Here is a 15,999-nt window from a genome sequence, read left to right as displayed (position 1 = left end):
CGATTACCAGTGGTGTACGGCCAGTGTAGGAGATCGCTCCCCACACCATGATGCCGGGTGTTGGCCCTGTGTGCCTCGGTCGTATGCAGTCCTGATTGTGGCGCTCACCTGCACGGCGCCAAACACGCATACGACCATCATTGGCACCAAGGCAGAAGCGACTCTCATCGCTGAAGACGACACGTCTCCATTCGTCCCTCCATTCACGCCTGTCGCGACACCACTGGAGGCGGGCTGCACGATGTTGGGGCGTGAGCGGAAGACGGCCTAACGGTGTGCGGGACCGTAGCCCAGCTTCATGGAGACGGTTGCGAATGGTCCTCGCCGATACCCCAGGAGCAACAGTGTCCCTAATTTGCTGGGAAGTGGCGGTGCGGTCCCCTACGGCACTGCGTAGGATCCTACGGTCTTGGCGTGCATCCGTGCGTCGCTGCGGTCCGGTCCCAGGTCGACGGGCACGTGCACCTTCCGCCGACCACTGGCGACAACATCGATGTACTGTGGAGACCTCACGCCCCACGTGTTGAGCAATTCGGCGGTACGTCCACCCGGCCTCCCGCATGCCCACTATACGCCCTCGCTCCAAGTCCGTCAACTGCACATACGGTTCACGTCCACGCTGTTGCGGCATGCTACCAGTGTTAAAGACTGCGATGGAGCTCCGTATGCCACGGCAAACTGGCTGACACTGACGGCGGCGGTGCACAAATGCTGCGCAGCTAGCGCCATTCGACGGCCAACACCGCGGTTCCTGGTGTGTCCGCTGTGCCGTGCGTGTGATCATTGCTTGTACAGCCCTCTCGCAGTGTCCGGAGCAAGTATGGTGGGTCTGACACACCGGTGTCAATGTGTTCTTTTTTCCATTTCCAGGAGTGTATATAGGCACGCAGTTGAATTACAAACCAACCTTGCCCTGTGCGTACATAGCTAATTTCGTGCTCATTTTTCTTGTGTCGACTGACACACCTTGGAGATTCGTTACGGAATGCCCCTCGGCGAGGCAGAGCAACGCGCAAAATGTCTTTCTCTATGGCGCACGCAGTGGGCAGATATCAGATCGTCGATTTACTACAACCGTCGACAAATACGCAGCGTGCCGAACGAGTGTGATAACGGGTCGCCGCTTATCGCCAAAGCCTGGTTTCGCGTACTGTCACATCACTAAAGCTGCTGTCGGTTGTGAAAGGGAATGCAATTTTTGCGGCGTGGGTTGAAATGAGAGAGTGAAGAAAACACGAACTCGCGAATGAATGAAAACCCTGTTTGTAGTTTTGTCAGTGAGGTCACTAAATACTTGTCTGTGAGATCGCAAGCTACAGGAAGACGGAGAGGACAGGACGTCCTGGCACTTGAAAGGTGGGCTTGAAAATTCCCCATAGGAAATTTCCGGACGATGTTTGACTTTTGATTCACTGTTGGATCCACTCATATTCAGTGAGTTTCATAAACTGCAGTAGCAATTGTAATTTCTGAGATTTTTTCAACGTGATGGTGTTTTTGTTTACGAACTTCCAGCATGCTCTGGAGAAGCTTGGGTCAGCAGCTTTGACTGGTTTTTCGTTGTAGTGATGGTGTGTTTTATAACCGAGCAGACGAATCCATTTAGCGCTCTTCAGCTCCTTCGAACATTAATCTTAGCTTGTACTCGCAGCCTGGGCTCCCGTCTCACTGGTCTTACGTAATTTATAGAACAAAGATGAAAACTCCGATTAGCTGATAGACCACTAACATTGTCCACTATAAACACACCTCTGTCGTTGCAATAAATATTGATGTTATAATAAATATCAGTGCAGTCATATAAAACTGAAGCAGTACAAGATAAATAGCGGCTGTTTAATTAAAATTACGGACCAGAAATTTTTTCGTAGCAGTTACTTTCGTACTGATTTAAGTAAACATAACACGTCTAAGCAAAAATTGTTTATAGCAGTGTCTCGACAGCTTTTCGATTATTCTGTGTACAGATTTTGCTTTTCTGGCTCCTTCGCTTTCGTTAACAAATGAATTATCTCTGCTGATTCTGTTACGTGATGGAAAAGACGGAGCAACATGTGTATCTCTAAAGTTTCACTTGTATTTCAAAACCGCTGTATGGTTTGTCGCGTAACTTTTTTTTCTTGTATGGGTATCATTTCTCTTTCTTCGCGCTCCAGTTGTTAATTTTGTGTGGGGAAAAACGATTGTCGGTAAACCTCTGGATCAGCTCGATTTGTTGTCATCATTATTTTGCGAAATACATTTGGGAGGAAGTAACATATTGCTTGTTTTTTTCCCCGAAAAGTATGCCCTCGCAATGGTACCGCTTAACCTGCCATTCTTGCACCCTCTGCCACTGGAGTTTAATGAGCATTTCATTGTAGGTGACGCTTTCGCGCTATCTAGACCGACAACGCGACGAAAAGAGCAGGCCTTCTTCGGATCTGCTCGATCTACTTTCGTAATCCTACCTCATCTCACTCCCAGCGTGAGGAGCAGTATTCAAGAATGAGTAAAAAGTCTTTTGTAACCAACCTCCAACTCGGCTAATTACTTTCTCCGTGGGGTTCTTCCGATGAATCTCAGTGTAATGCAGGTCGCTTCACTTTAAATTCTTCCAGATGCGCATTCCTAGGTGTTTAACCGTAGTGGCGAATGGTCGTCTGTTTTCGCGCAGTACGCGTTTCTCTACTAACGAAATGATTTGAAACGAACGTCTTGGAGTACTCAGTGTTGCTCACTAGGTCATTTACACTCATCGTGATCTCTAACGACGCTTTGATTCACAGCTTGGAGAACCCCTGCAGCTATCCAAACATTTTACGCTTTCACCCCCTTGAGAACAACTTGCTGTGTTTCATCCGCTACGATGTAATCAATTCAGTCACAAAGCTAGTACGACAGCCTGTAACTTCGCGTTTTGTTCAATAGACGGCAGTGCGGAACTGCATCAAACGGCCTCCGGAAGTCGAGAAACACTGAATCATTATGAACGCCGCAATCAGCTGACTCCTCGATCTCATATGCAAAGAGAGGGAGCTGAGTTACAGAAGGTCACCCTCCTCAGATTTCATTCTGCAAAAAAGTTCATAAGATGCTAGCAGAAAACGCGTGCCACAATTTTACAACATATCGACAACAGCGATATAGGCCACTAGTTCTGCATGTCTGTCCGATGAGCTCTCCTCGAAATGGGGCGAGCTGCGCCTTTCCGGTGGATTGGAACGCTTAGTGGTCAGCCAGGACATTGTAGCCACCTGCCTACTCGCCGGGATGTCTGACTGTGGGACGGATAACAGCGGCGATGCGCCGTGGCACGGGATCAGTAGCGCCTTAGTAGGTCTCTGCAGGGAACTGGCACCACATTTGAAAACACAAGTCACCTAATTCCATAAATTCCCAGGAGCTCTGACGCCACGAGTGGCTAGCACACTGGACTCGCATTCGGGAGGACGACGGTTCAATCCCGCGTCCGGCCATCCCGATTTAGGTTTTCCGTGATTTCCCTAAATCGCTCCAGGCAAATGCCGGGATGGTTCCTTTGAAAGGGCACGGCCGACTTTCTTCCCCGTCCTTCCCCAATCCGATGAGACCGATGACCTCGTTGTGTGGTCTCCTCCCCCAAACAACGCAAACGCAACGCTCTGACGCCACGTTCAATCACATCCAAGATGTGTTGAATCGGGTTCAGACCTGGAGAGCTTAGGGGCCGACACATCAACTGGAACTCTCCACTGTGTTCCTCGAACCACTCCATCACGCTCCTGGCCTTGTCACATGGCGCATTATTTTGTTGAAAAATGCCACTGCCGTCGGGAAACACGGTTCAAATGGCTCTGAGCACTATGGGACTCAACTGCTGAGGTCATTAGTCCCCTAGAACTTAGAACTAGTTAAACCTAACTAACCTAAGGACATCACAAACATCCATGCCCGAGGCAGGATTCGAACCTGCGACCGTAGCGGTCTTGCGGTTCCAGACTGCAGCGCCTTTAACCGCACGGCCACTTCGGCCGGCTTCGGGAAACACGATTGTCATGAAAAGGTGTACGTGGTCTGCAACCAATGTACAGTACTCATTGGCCGTTATGTTCCCTTGCACCAGCTCCATTGGACCCCTGGAAACCCATGTGAATGTTCCCTAGATTATAATGGAGCTGCCGCGAGCTTGTCTCCATCCCGCAGTACAGGTGTCAAGGAGCTGTTCCCCTGTTCCCCTGGAAGACGACAGATTCACGCCCTCGCAGGGATAAAATACAGGGAGCGAAAGGCTATTTACAATTTGTACAGAAACCAGATGGCAGTTATAAGAGTCAAGGGACATGAAAGGAAAGCAGTGGTTGGGAAGGGAGTGAGACAGGGTTATAGCCTCTCCCAGATGTTATTCAATCTGTATATTGAGCAAGCAATAAAGGAAACAAAAGAAAATTCGAAATATGTATTAAAATCCATGGAGAAGAAACTTTGAGGTTCGCCGATGACATTCTAATTCTGTCAGAGACAGCAAAGGACTTGGAAGAGCAGTTGAACGGAACGGAATGGACAGTGTCTTGAAAGGAGGATATAAGACGAACATCAACAAAAGCAAAACGAGGATAATGGAATGTAGTCGAGTTAAGTCGGGTGATGCTGAGGGAATTAGATTAGGAAATGAGACACTTAAAGTAGTAAAGGAGTTTTGCTAGTTGGGGAACAAAACAACTGATGATGGTAGAAGTAGAGAGGATATAAAATGTAGAGTAGCAATGGCAAGGAAAGCGTTTCTGAAGAAGAGAAATTTGTTAACATCGAGTATTGATTTAAGTGTCAGGAAGTCGTTTCTGAAAGTATTTGTATGGAGTGTAGCCATGTATGGAAGTGAAACATGGACGATAAATAGTTTAGACAAGAAGAGAATAGAAGCTTTCGAAATGTGGTGCTACAGAAGAATGCTGAAGATTAGATGGGTAGCCTAGAACCGCTCGGCCACTTCGGCCGGCTGCTACACGCAGCGCCCGCGTTTCTGCGTAGCAGTCATTTTTCTCCAGGTGACGCTGCTATCGCCTGGACGGGTTTATATCGATAGTAGCTCGGTGGTGATAATGTTCTTGCTGATCATGTTCTACTAAATGCTGCTAGGGAGCGAGCGAGCAAGTTCTTTCGCGTAATCCATTCAGAATATTACACGTGTTGCATAGGCCTGGTCTCTGTTTCTCTGTTGGCAATTCTAGCTAGCTGTTTTCTGCTTTGCGGTCGCATATCTCTGTATCTACCATTTCGGCATTCTCACGATAGTTGAAAAGAGGAACCCTATTACGATCTTCCACAGCGAAAAATTTTCGGAAGACCTCATTAAGTATTCCAATCTGTCACATGCTGTTTCGATGCCTGTAAGGTCACGGAGCAACTTGTTAGATGATTTTGATCCGTCTGCTGAATTTACATAAGGCCAAAACTTCTTAGGATTTTATGTCAGCTTAGTAGATAGTATTTCACATTTGAATTCACAGAAAGTTTCTCACATTACTCTCCTTATGTTCATTTTAGCTTCGTTCAGCTTTTGTTTGTCAGCGAGGCTTTGCCTTCATTTAAATCTGCTTTGAACCTTTTGTTTGGTTTTGTACTAACTTTCTAACACAGCCATAAGTCCACGACGAGTTCTTAGACACAAACCTGGCTAACGCAACTTTAACCCATTGGTATTCCAAATGGTCTGCTCTTGTACACTTGCTGGGCAAAAATATTTTTCTGTCTTCCCTAACATTCTCTTAACAGCCGTAAGCGTTGATGTTACAACAGACTGATGTTCATTGTTTAGCACCTTAACTGTAAAAGCAGTCAGACAAGTCCTGGGAGATTCGTCGTGTGTGAACGTTGCGAAAATTTTCGATAAACTCCACCGATTTTCTTTAGGGTATGCCTTGTCAAAACACCCACTCCATTGTACAGCTTACTACTCTCATCCCGTCACAATTTTTTGAATCTTCTTCTGATCTGTATATTCTCAACATAAATTTTTCTCGGTCCCTCACTTAGTTTTTTGCGTAATGCCACGCCTTCAAATTGTTTATGAGAAGGCGTTATGTCTAAAGATGTGCCCTGTAAATTTCGTATTCTTCCTTTCATCTTCTCTTTTTAGAATTCTGCCCTGTATTTCCCGTAGTATCTCATTTGTTTTTCTTTCAAAACGGCTCGTTCTGATCATTTTCCGCCCTACCCAAATTTCTTTTACGTCAATTCGGATCTTCCCTTGTTTCCATTATGTCCAGACTTTATATCCATGAAGAGGTAGTAGCCCTTATATCCTTAAAGAAGTATGCCGGCACATAAATGATTTTTGCGAACGGTTTCCGCACTACGATACCGATCAATGTTTTTACAAGATTTTTTTTTTAGCTAGAAATGCTTTGTAAGAAAGAAGTATTTTGTGGAAAAACAAAGGAAGCAATGTGGGCTGTTTAAGAAAATAATAGCGTATCTCTAGAAGCGAACCATTAAGTATCCACATGGATGAGCCTATATTACTGCCCTCACACGCTTACTTGTCAAGAATCTCAATGAAAAGAATTGGTACCTTCTAAGCTGACAGGATATAGCGAACATGGACTTCTTAAAGGTGGACAAAGTAGTACAGAAAATGAAACATAACGCTACACAACATACGCCCCTCTTTCAAAGAGATCCCATCAATTTTTGTGGCTCTGCCACGATCTTCATTTCGCACCTAAGAATTCCTATTATCTCCCTAGGCTTATCTTAAGATTTCAAGCGAACTTTGCGTTTAATTGCGCGGGTAGCAGCGTAAAAGCGATTTGCGGTTACTTAGATACGATACGTGGAGCTATACGAAACGGACAAAGGATTAAAATACAGTTGCAAAGAGAAGGAAAGGCCCTTCTCACTCTTCGTCGAAGTATACTTTGAAACTGTATCTACTGCTGCTGGTAGATCGCTGCGACAGGAACAAGGAAAATTGGATTATGCTAATTACAGCACTTATCAACATCTACACCCATTCCCCGCAGATCACTGTGTTGTGCGTGGTAGAGGGTACTTTCCGTTTCATTACGGTCTCTTACCAGCCCATTCGCACACGTGGCACGGAACGAATGACGTGGTCGCGCTATTACTACTGGTTTATTTTCATCTCCAGTTTAACCTGTCTGTTTTAACGGCATAAAACAACCGGTTTCTGAAATAACCGATGTTCGGTTCTTTCTTGCTATTATTTTAAGTACTAAACGTAGAAACCGAACAAAGATCGAAAAATTTAAAGACTACCTCACACTTTTGGACTGTATATTTCAAGATACGCAGAAACAAGCTGTCAAGTAAAATAGGCAAATAAATGAAGACAGTCTGTGCAACGTTCGCTGCCTATCTCGAAAAGTAATGAGGGCTTGATAATATAAGAAAATCATCAGTACCCCTCTGTTTTTTAAAACTCTGCTCAAAAATCATGTTGTATGGAGGATCATACCACTATTTGATCATTACGAATAGTCAGTGCTAAAGGGTGAAAACTGGCGATTGGAAAACTGTTTCTCGTGGCTCAAGTCGTCCATTTACAAGTGGTACAAGCGCCGCCTAATAGGCCACACCACACACCAGCAGGCACATAACTGTCTCGGCAGTGCTGTACCGTTTCTTATGTATTTGTTGCTCGTTGCTGTCCGTGTTGTTACTGAAATACCACTGGCAGCTTTTTTCATTTTTCTAATAACCCGACATTTCAAAGCAACGGAAGTTTTATTAATAAGTGTTACTCGTTTTTAAAAGAAGTGTTCTTTGGTAACCAAAACTTTTATCGCCACTGCTAAGGGGAAAAAGGAAAATAGTACCTGGTTATTAATAAAAGCTAAAAAAACTGTTATGAGCGAAATCGTACAAATACTGAAAAACACCGGTTATTTAGAACTAAAATATCGATATCGATTTTCACCGGTCGCTTTCTCCCATCCCCATAGCACACTAGCTGAAAAAGATTCGTTTCGATTGACCTTTATTTTTGTTTTCTCGGAACATTCCAGAACATTCGAGATTATCTTAAAAATGAGCGTTTAAAGAAATCACTAAATTGTTAGTATTTCGTTGCGCAAAAGTACCTTTTTTTGCAATATATATTGATGCGAAAGAGATGGTGGTGACCACCACAACGTGATACTGACCGCACCAAACACTCCTTTCTCCACGGCCATCGCTGCCACAGCAGGACCAGACTCAAAGACCCGTGATTGGTGGTGGGAGGGTTTGGAGGTATCAGACAAAGAATGTTCAGGGATTCCCAGCTGCTTGACTCACTTCTCGTAATTCCATTGGTGCGACACCCTCTTTCTGACACTGATGTCTTCCAACCCAACCCCTTCAGCTCCAAACCAGAACCTTCTTCGACAGGTTTAATGCAGCCCACCACGAATTCCTCTCCTGTGTCAACCTCTTCGTCTCAGAGTAGCACCTGCAACCTACGTCCTCAATTATTTGCTGAGTGTATTCCAATATCTGTCTTCCTCTAGTTATTCCCTGATATCTTAACAGATGTGCTACCATTATGTCCCTTCATGTTGTAAGTGTTTTCCGTGTATACCTTTCCTCTCCAATTCTGCGCAGAACCTCCTCATTCCTTACCTTATCAGTCCACCTAATTTTTAACATTCGCCTGTAACACCATATCTCAAATGCTTCAGCTCTCTTCTGTTCTCGTTTCCCCAAAGTCCACATTTCACTACCATACGAGGGCTACCAAACTGATATAACCCCCACGGTGCTGCAGGGGTGGGTTGCAGAGTTACAACGGCATGCACGGGTGACCTTATATTATAGACTGACGAATGTTTGAATTCCCTTTAGATTGTTCTCCCTGTCATGATTCATATGTGGCACTATTACTAATGTAACCAACAGCCGTTTTGATTTTTGATGCTGGCAGTGACAAAAAAAAAAAAAATTCTCTTGGACACTTCACTATTGGTAGTGATCCATTTTGATCGTACATACTAATAACATAGTGCTTTAAGTTTATGTTGTCAAGACAGTATTAGCCAACCAAAGGTCTGTCGTTTGTTTGTATACGTACCAATGTTTTTGTAAGGGGAAAAGGTGACATCAATGAGTTTCTCAGTTTTTATTCCAGTGTGAAATACTGAGTTCCCTTACTTGTTATCTGAAGAAAGTGTTCGTTTTTAAAGCCATAACAACAATCAAATGAATGTGTGTTATTTTGTTCCCCATTTTGAGTAAAGAGTTTAACAAAAGTAGATGCTTCACTTGTGCCTGTATCAGAAATTAAGAACGAAGATTATAAAAGATTATCGTCCTATGCTGAGTGACATACGTGTGGAGGTAATCTAGATTTGTGACAGTAAGCCTGCAGATGATGTGTACTGTATGTACTCGTTGGTAGTATGAGTAGGGTGGTGACACACCCACAAACACACAGAGAGAAAAACACAGTGATTCATAAATCTTTATAGAGAATTGCCCATTCCCTAAATTTAACAGCTCATTTTCAACAGTTTTCTGTGTAGGAATAACTATCCCCTTAACAGATGTGTAGTGCCCCCTCGCTCCTCGTAGTTTCCATATTTGACGTACAACATAAAATATGTGCAAGATAATATATTAGGTACCAAAATTTGTCTTCACGTTAGTCAGCTTTGCCAATTAATGACCGAATTAGAACCTTCCGACCTAACCTAGACCTTGAGCGGTGCTGTAAGTCAGTCTGTGTCCACAACCAGGGTACTGACTAGGCACTGTCACACTTGAACCCATTCTTCCATCATAATGAAGGTTTGACACTAAAAATAAATAAAAGAACGAAAGAAGTCTGTGTGTATGCCTTTTGATGCTTAGATGCTGTGCAGTTATTTTTATTATTATTATCTTAATCATGATCAGCTCTAATTAATGCTGGGCCGTAACAAATTTAAGCGCATTTGTTATAGTCAGTGTTGTACAATAAATGCTTATTACTGTCATCAGTTTCAATAATGTAATTCTCAAATATTACAATTTGCTTAACGTTTCTCATGTTGTAATGGTTACTTGTATCTATAAATACCTTTTGGAAAAAGGATGTCAAATAACGCATTTTTCACTCGTAAAGAAAATTGCACAAAAATTGTATCATTAGTAACATTCAGTGGGACAATATTGTTTGTCAGATAAATTAATGACAGCAGAGTAGACAAATGCAGATTCCTCCTGTGTTATAAAAACTTTCTTGTTTTACTGAACAGTTTTAACAGTCAGGAGGTTTGTTTACCACTTTAATTATTAAACTGATGAATAAAATGTACTGCCCTGAGTCACTATTATTGTTTGGGACCCAAAAAACATGTTTCAAGTTTTACTCCCTCATCTTGAGCTACACTGTCTTGTGACGTTGAATTTTAACTTATTTCTGTGCAGTGTTACAACACAAATTAAAATCAATCACTTTTCTAATGTAAAAAACTGCCCACCCAAAGAATAGAGAATGAAATCCTTGAAATGTGTTATGGAGGCAATAAATAATAACAGTGACTGTATGCAGCACATTTTATTTCCCAATCAATTATGTGGTAGTTGCAGCTGTACCTAAAGTACAACAAGGATATTATCAATTACTAAATTGTCTGTGTTTCCTTCTTTTACAGTGCAAGGAATGGTGATGCAGTCTTCGCCACAACTTACGTAAGTGTACCTGTGATTACAGACAGATATCTTAGTGACTGACATATTAGAGGTGTTGTAATATATCAAACCTATGTTGCATGCAGACATTTTATAACTTTCAAGGAACTGAAAGTATTACTGTAGACCTACATATCAATTCGTCTCAGTAGCTTGGAGGTGGTTCCAGTGGAGGAAGCAAAGCACTAAAGTACTCAAGACGTATTTCGGACATTTTCACAAGCTGCGACATTGTCGCGAATAAAACAGTGACCCGTATATACAATAAGTTTCCTTTCATTTACGCCTAAGGTCACAAATTTTTTGTTAACAGATTACCGGTTTCGGTCTATAATGACCATCATCAGATCTGCAGCAAAAATGGGAAAAAACATAAATACACTCACAGATTGTCTACAGCTTAAAAACAATAGACACAAATGCATATATTTGCCAGTAGTACTTTTCACTATGGTCTATTTATTGTTTTTAAGCTGTAGACAATCTGTGAGTGTATTTATGTTTCTCCCATTTTTGCAGCAGATCTGATGATGGTCATTATAGACCGAAACCAATAATCTGTTAACAAAAAGTTTGTGACCATAGACGTAAATTAAAGGAAACTCATATTTCTGACAGTATGACTCGAGCCGCAAAGCAGACATCTTGAAACACGTTTTCTCAGATGTCTCTAAATTACACCAAACAATTTTTGGGATAATACATTCACCAGGGCTAATTTACAGACAGAGTAGGCTTTAAATCTTCAGCAGTATCTTAGAAAAACTCTTATTCACTTTTTTCCCCCACCATCAGAGGGTCATGTTAACTTGTGTCAGCTTCATTTCTTCTCAAATGTTCAAAAGTGTGTGAATTTCTAAGCAACCAAACTGTTGAGGTCATCGGTCCCTAAATTGCCACACTACTTAAACTAACTTAAGCTAACTTACAGGGTGTTTCAAAAATGACCGGTATATTTGAAACGGCAATAAAAACTAAACGAGCAGCGATAGAAATACACCGTTTGTTGCAATATGCTTGGGACAACAGTACATTTTCAGGCAGACAAACTTTCGAAATTACAGTAGTTACAATTTTCAACAACAGATGGCGCTGCAAGTGATGTGAAAGATATAGAAGACAATGCAGTCTGTGGGTGCGCCATTCTGTACGTCGTCTTTCTGCTGTAAGCGTGTGCTGTTCACAACGTGCAAGTGTGCTGTAGACAACATGGTTTATTCCTTAGAACAGAGGATTTTTCTGGTGTTGGAATTCCACCGCCTAGAACACAGTGTTGTTGCAACAAGACGAAGTTTTCAACGGAGGTTTAATGTAACCAAAGGACCGAAAAGCGATACAATAAAGGATCTGTTTGAAAAATTTCAACGGACTGGGAACGTGGCGGATGAACGTGCTGGAAAGGTAGGGCGACCGCGTACGGCAACCACGGAGGGCAACGCGCAGCTAGCGCAGCAGGTGATCCAACAGCGGCCTCGGGTTTCCGTTCGCCGTGTTGCAGCTGCGGTCCAAATGACGCCAACGTCCACGTATCGTCTCATGCGCCAGAGTTTACACCTCTATCCATACAAAATTCAAACGCGGCAACCCCTCAGCGCCGCTACCATTGCTGCACGAGAGACATTCGCTAACGATATAGTGCACAGGATTGATGACGGCGATATGCATGTGGGCAGCATTAGGTTTACTGACGAAGCTAATTTTTACCTGGACGGCTTCGTCAATAAACAGAACTGGCGCATATGGGGAACCGAAAAGCCCCATGTTGCAGTCCCATCGTCCCTGCATCCTCAAAAAGTACTGGTCTGGGCCGCCATTTCTTCCAAAGGAATCATTGGCCCATTTTTCAGATCCGAAACGATTACTGCATCACGCTATCTGGACATTCTTCGTGAGTTTGTGGCGGTACAAACTGCCTTAGACGACACTGCGAACACCTCGTGGTTTATGCAAGATGGTGCCCGGCCACATCGCACGGCCGACGTCTTTAATTTCCTGAATGAATATTTCGATGATCGTGTGATTGCTTTGGGCTATCCGAAACATACAGGAGGCGGCGTGGATTGGCCTCCCTATTCGCCAGACATGAACCCCTGTGACTTCTTTCTGTGGGGGCACTTGAAAGACCAGGTGTACCGCCAGAATCCAGAAACAATTGAACAGCTGAAGCAGTACATCTCATCTGCATGTGAAGCCATTCCGCCAGACATGTCAAAGGTTTCGGGTAATTTCATTCAGAGACTACGCCATATTATTGCTACGCATGGTGGATATGTGGAAAATATCGTACTATAGAGTTTCCCAGACCGCAGCGCCATCTGTTGTTGAAAATTGTAACTACTGTAATTTCTAAAGTTTGCCTGAAAATGTACTGTTGTCCCAAGCATATTGCAACAAACGGTGTATTTCTATCGCTGCTCGTTTAGTTTTTATTGCCGTTTCAAATATACCGGTCATTTTTGAAACACCCTGTATATGCTAAGAACAACACACACACCCATGCCTGAGGGAGGACTCGAACCTCCGGCGGGAGGGGCCGCGCAATCTGTGACACGGCACCCATAACCGCGCAGTCACTCCTTGCGGCATCATTTCTTCTCATCTTTTTCCTTGTGCAACATTCTTTCAGTTTTATTTATTTGTTTCTTTAACATAATAATTTTTGTTAAAATAGTTTGTATCGAAAATAAGGTTAATTTGAAAAAAAAGGGGAAGTGTTTCGTGTGTGTGACAATTAGTTTGCAAACATAATCTAGAAAGTAATTAAAATGTCTGCAATTTATTTAACATTCATAACTTGACCAGCATAGAACTATATATTAGGAACTTGCATGGTTCTTGTTGCTGTTGTGAGCTCAACACAGAAATATACAAGTTGTTATTTTGTTATTTATTTACAGGTTCGGTAACAGGCCAGGAGATGTCTCACCCCCAGTCTTCGAACAGATTTTCCGAAATGCCCGCTTTGCACAGGGTGGTAATGCCCTCTTTGAGGGTAAAGTCCGGGGTAATCCGAAGCCTGTTGTTTCATGGACAAGGAAAGGCGCTCCCCTTCTTGGTAAATTGCTTCATTTGACCATTAAAAACGCATGCATTTATTTACTTCATATTCCGGTATAAAAAGTAGTCTCTGTATAAAAAACTTTATCTGTTTATGATGAGAAAAATATAAGCAGTAGTATAACAGAAGCGGTTGGAGCCTTGTAATGTAAAATTCCATGTTTACTGTCAGTCAAAGAGTTCTATTTAAAAATGAGAAAAAAAATATGCTTTCAATATTTTATGCCAATAGCAATGTAATATTTTTTGTTACTTCCAGTTTGTTTAATTCATCGTTTGTATGTTACAGAATCAAACAAATATAAAATGAAATATGATGAACAGACTGGAAATGTTTCATTGCTCATCAATGCAATAGGACCAGGAGATGAAGGGGAGTACACATGCACTGCACGAAATCAGTACGGTGAAGCTATCTGTTCAGTTTACATACAACCTGAAGGTACAATACACATTGCAGTTCTTATTAATGCTTTTGTGAAGTGATTTTCAGAATTTATTTGGTGTTGTATGTACATGTAAAAGAGTCAAATTATGATGCTATTGCTTGTACAGGTCAGGGGCAGATCATACAGCAGCCTCCAGGTGGCTACCAGAGAGAGTTTACTCAGACAATTGAAACCTCTGAACAGCGAACAACACAGCAGCGATTTCAGAAACAGACAACAGGAAAAATTTCATATGCTAATGGACACATTGTAGAAGAGGTACAAACTGATTTAATATTTATTTGTTCTCATTACTGACACGATATTCTAAAATGACTTCATTTAACACAGAGGTGCGGGAAGTGATAATTCACCTGAACAGTGAGATAAGGTTTGATCAAGTGGAAAAATATGAGTGCTTACACTGTTGTGAGAAAAACAATTTCTCCCTCACAGTAATTTGCACATCAGTCACTGAAATTCGGGTTTTGTTTTGCAACGTGACTAGTCTAAATATGTTTTCCTATCTAGTTCATGTGATAAGAACTTTTTTGCTTTCAGTTAATCATATCCTTAGAAAACGTGTGCAAGAAAATATGTATTTACTCTTGCAGTATTGGTTTTATCAATGATAAGGTTAATATAAATTACACTGTTGGAAAAAAACTGCAGCACCTAGAAGGATCTGTGCGACATTAAAGAAAGTTGGTAGATGTGTTTCTACATCTGAAAGGTGATGTCTGTTGAAATTTGACGCCATTCGCATAGTGTGGCACTAGTGGTACCACTATGAGGATGCAAATTAGGTTTGCTTTAAATACACACTTTAATGGTTGTGAACATTAGTTACCTTTGAGACTGGATATGGTGAGTTGATGTAGTCAAGAATACCTTTAAAGTGACAAAGACACCTTTATCGACACAGCACTGAGTTTTAATGAGGTCGAGAAGCTGGATGTGGCTTCTGCAATATTGCAGAAAGACTTTGATGGAATGTAACCACTGTAAATGGTTGCTGGCAGTGGTGGTCGTGAGAATGTATGCATGCCAGAAGACCGTGTGACAGTAATGTGTATAGTGTATGGCTCAGGTGCATCTGCAGCAGCAGTTTGAGTAGCAGTTGGCACCACAGAGACATAACAAACTGTAAATCGGTTACTTCAGGGACAGCTCCAAGACAGACACCATGTAGTACACATTTGCAACTTCGTAGTGTCTAGTGAGAGATTATTGGAGGGTAGGGTGGAGGCCTGTTGCATTTTCTGATGAAAGCCCGTTTTGCCTCAGTGACAGCAACAGCCATGTGTCGGTTAGAAGGAGGCCAATTGAGGATCTGCAACCAATATGTCTGTATGCTATACCCACTGGACCTACAGCAGGAGTTACGGTCTGGTGTGCAATTTCGTATGACAGCAGGAGCACTCTTCGTGGTTATCCTGCACACAACACTCACCCACATACCACTGTTGTAACCCAACATACTCTACAAAGTGTGGACATGTTGGCTCGGCCTGGTCAATCACCAGATCTGTCTCCTGTCGAGCACATGCGGAGCGTCATTGGATGACAACTCCGGTGGCTTCCACAAACGGCATTAATCATCCCTATATTGACTGGCCAAGTACAACAGGTATGGAACTCCATACCAAATACTGATGCCCTTCACCTATACAACACAATGCATGCGCATTTGCATGCTTGCACTCAACATTCTTGCAGTTACACCCGTTATGAATGTACCGACACTTCACATTTGCAATGGCTTATCTCGCGCCTACATTAACCTGTGATGTTGCAGTATATGAAGATGGTATCTGTTATTTTGGACATGTCCAAAAGAACAGATACCATCTTCATATAATTCAAGCTAACCAGCCATTGA

At 42.6% G+C, this 15,999-nt stretch overlaps 1 protein-coding gene across 1 annotated transcript in view; it reads left to right on the top strand.

Annotated features, from left to right (window-relative positions):
• Positions 1 to 15,999, top strand: part of LOC126260755 (titin) — a 530,053-nt gene that overhangs the window by 62,763 nt on the left and 451,291 nt on the right. Inside the window, exons 2-5 of the mRNA XM_049958094.1 lie at positions 10,596 to 10,632; positions 13,530 to 13,687; positions 13,979 to 14,131; positions 14,245 to 14,396. Coding sequence (XP_049814051.1) covers positions 10,596 to 10,632; positions 13,530 to 13,687; positions 13,979 to 14,131; positions 14,245 to 14,396 — 500 coding nt within the window. The remainder of the gene's footprint in view (positions 1 to 10,595; positions 10,633 to 13,529; positions 13,688 to 13,978; positions 14,132 to 14,244; positions 14,397 to 15,999) is intronic.

The sequence above is a fragment of the Schistocerca nitens genome, chromosome 5 (assembly GCF_023898315.1).
Source record: "Schistocerca nitens isolate TAMUIC-IGC-003100 chromosome 5, iqSchNite1.1, whole genome shotgun sequence".
NCBI lineage: Eukaryota > Metazoa > Arthropoda > Insecta > Orthoptera > Acrididae > Schistocerca > Schistocerca nitens.
This window is presented reverse-complemented; position numbering and strand designations above follow the sequence as displayed.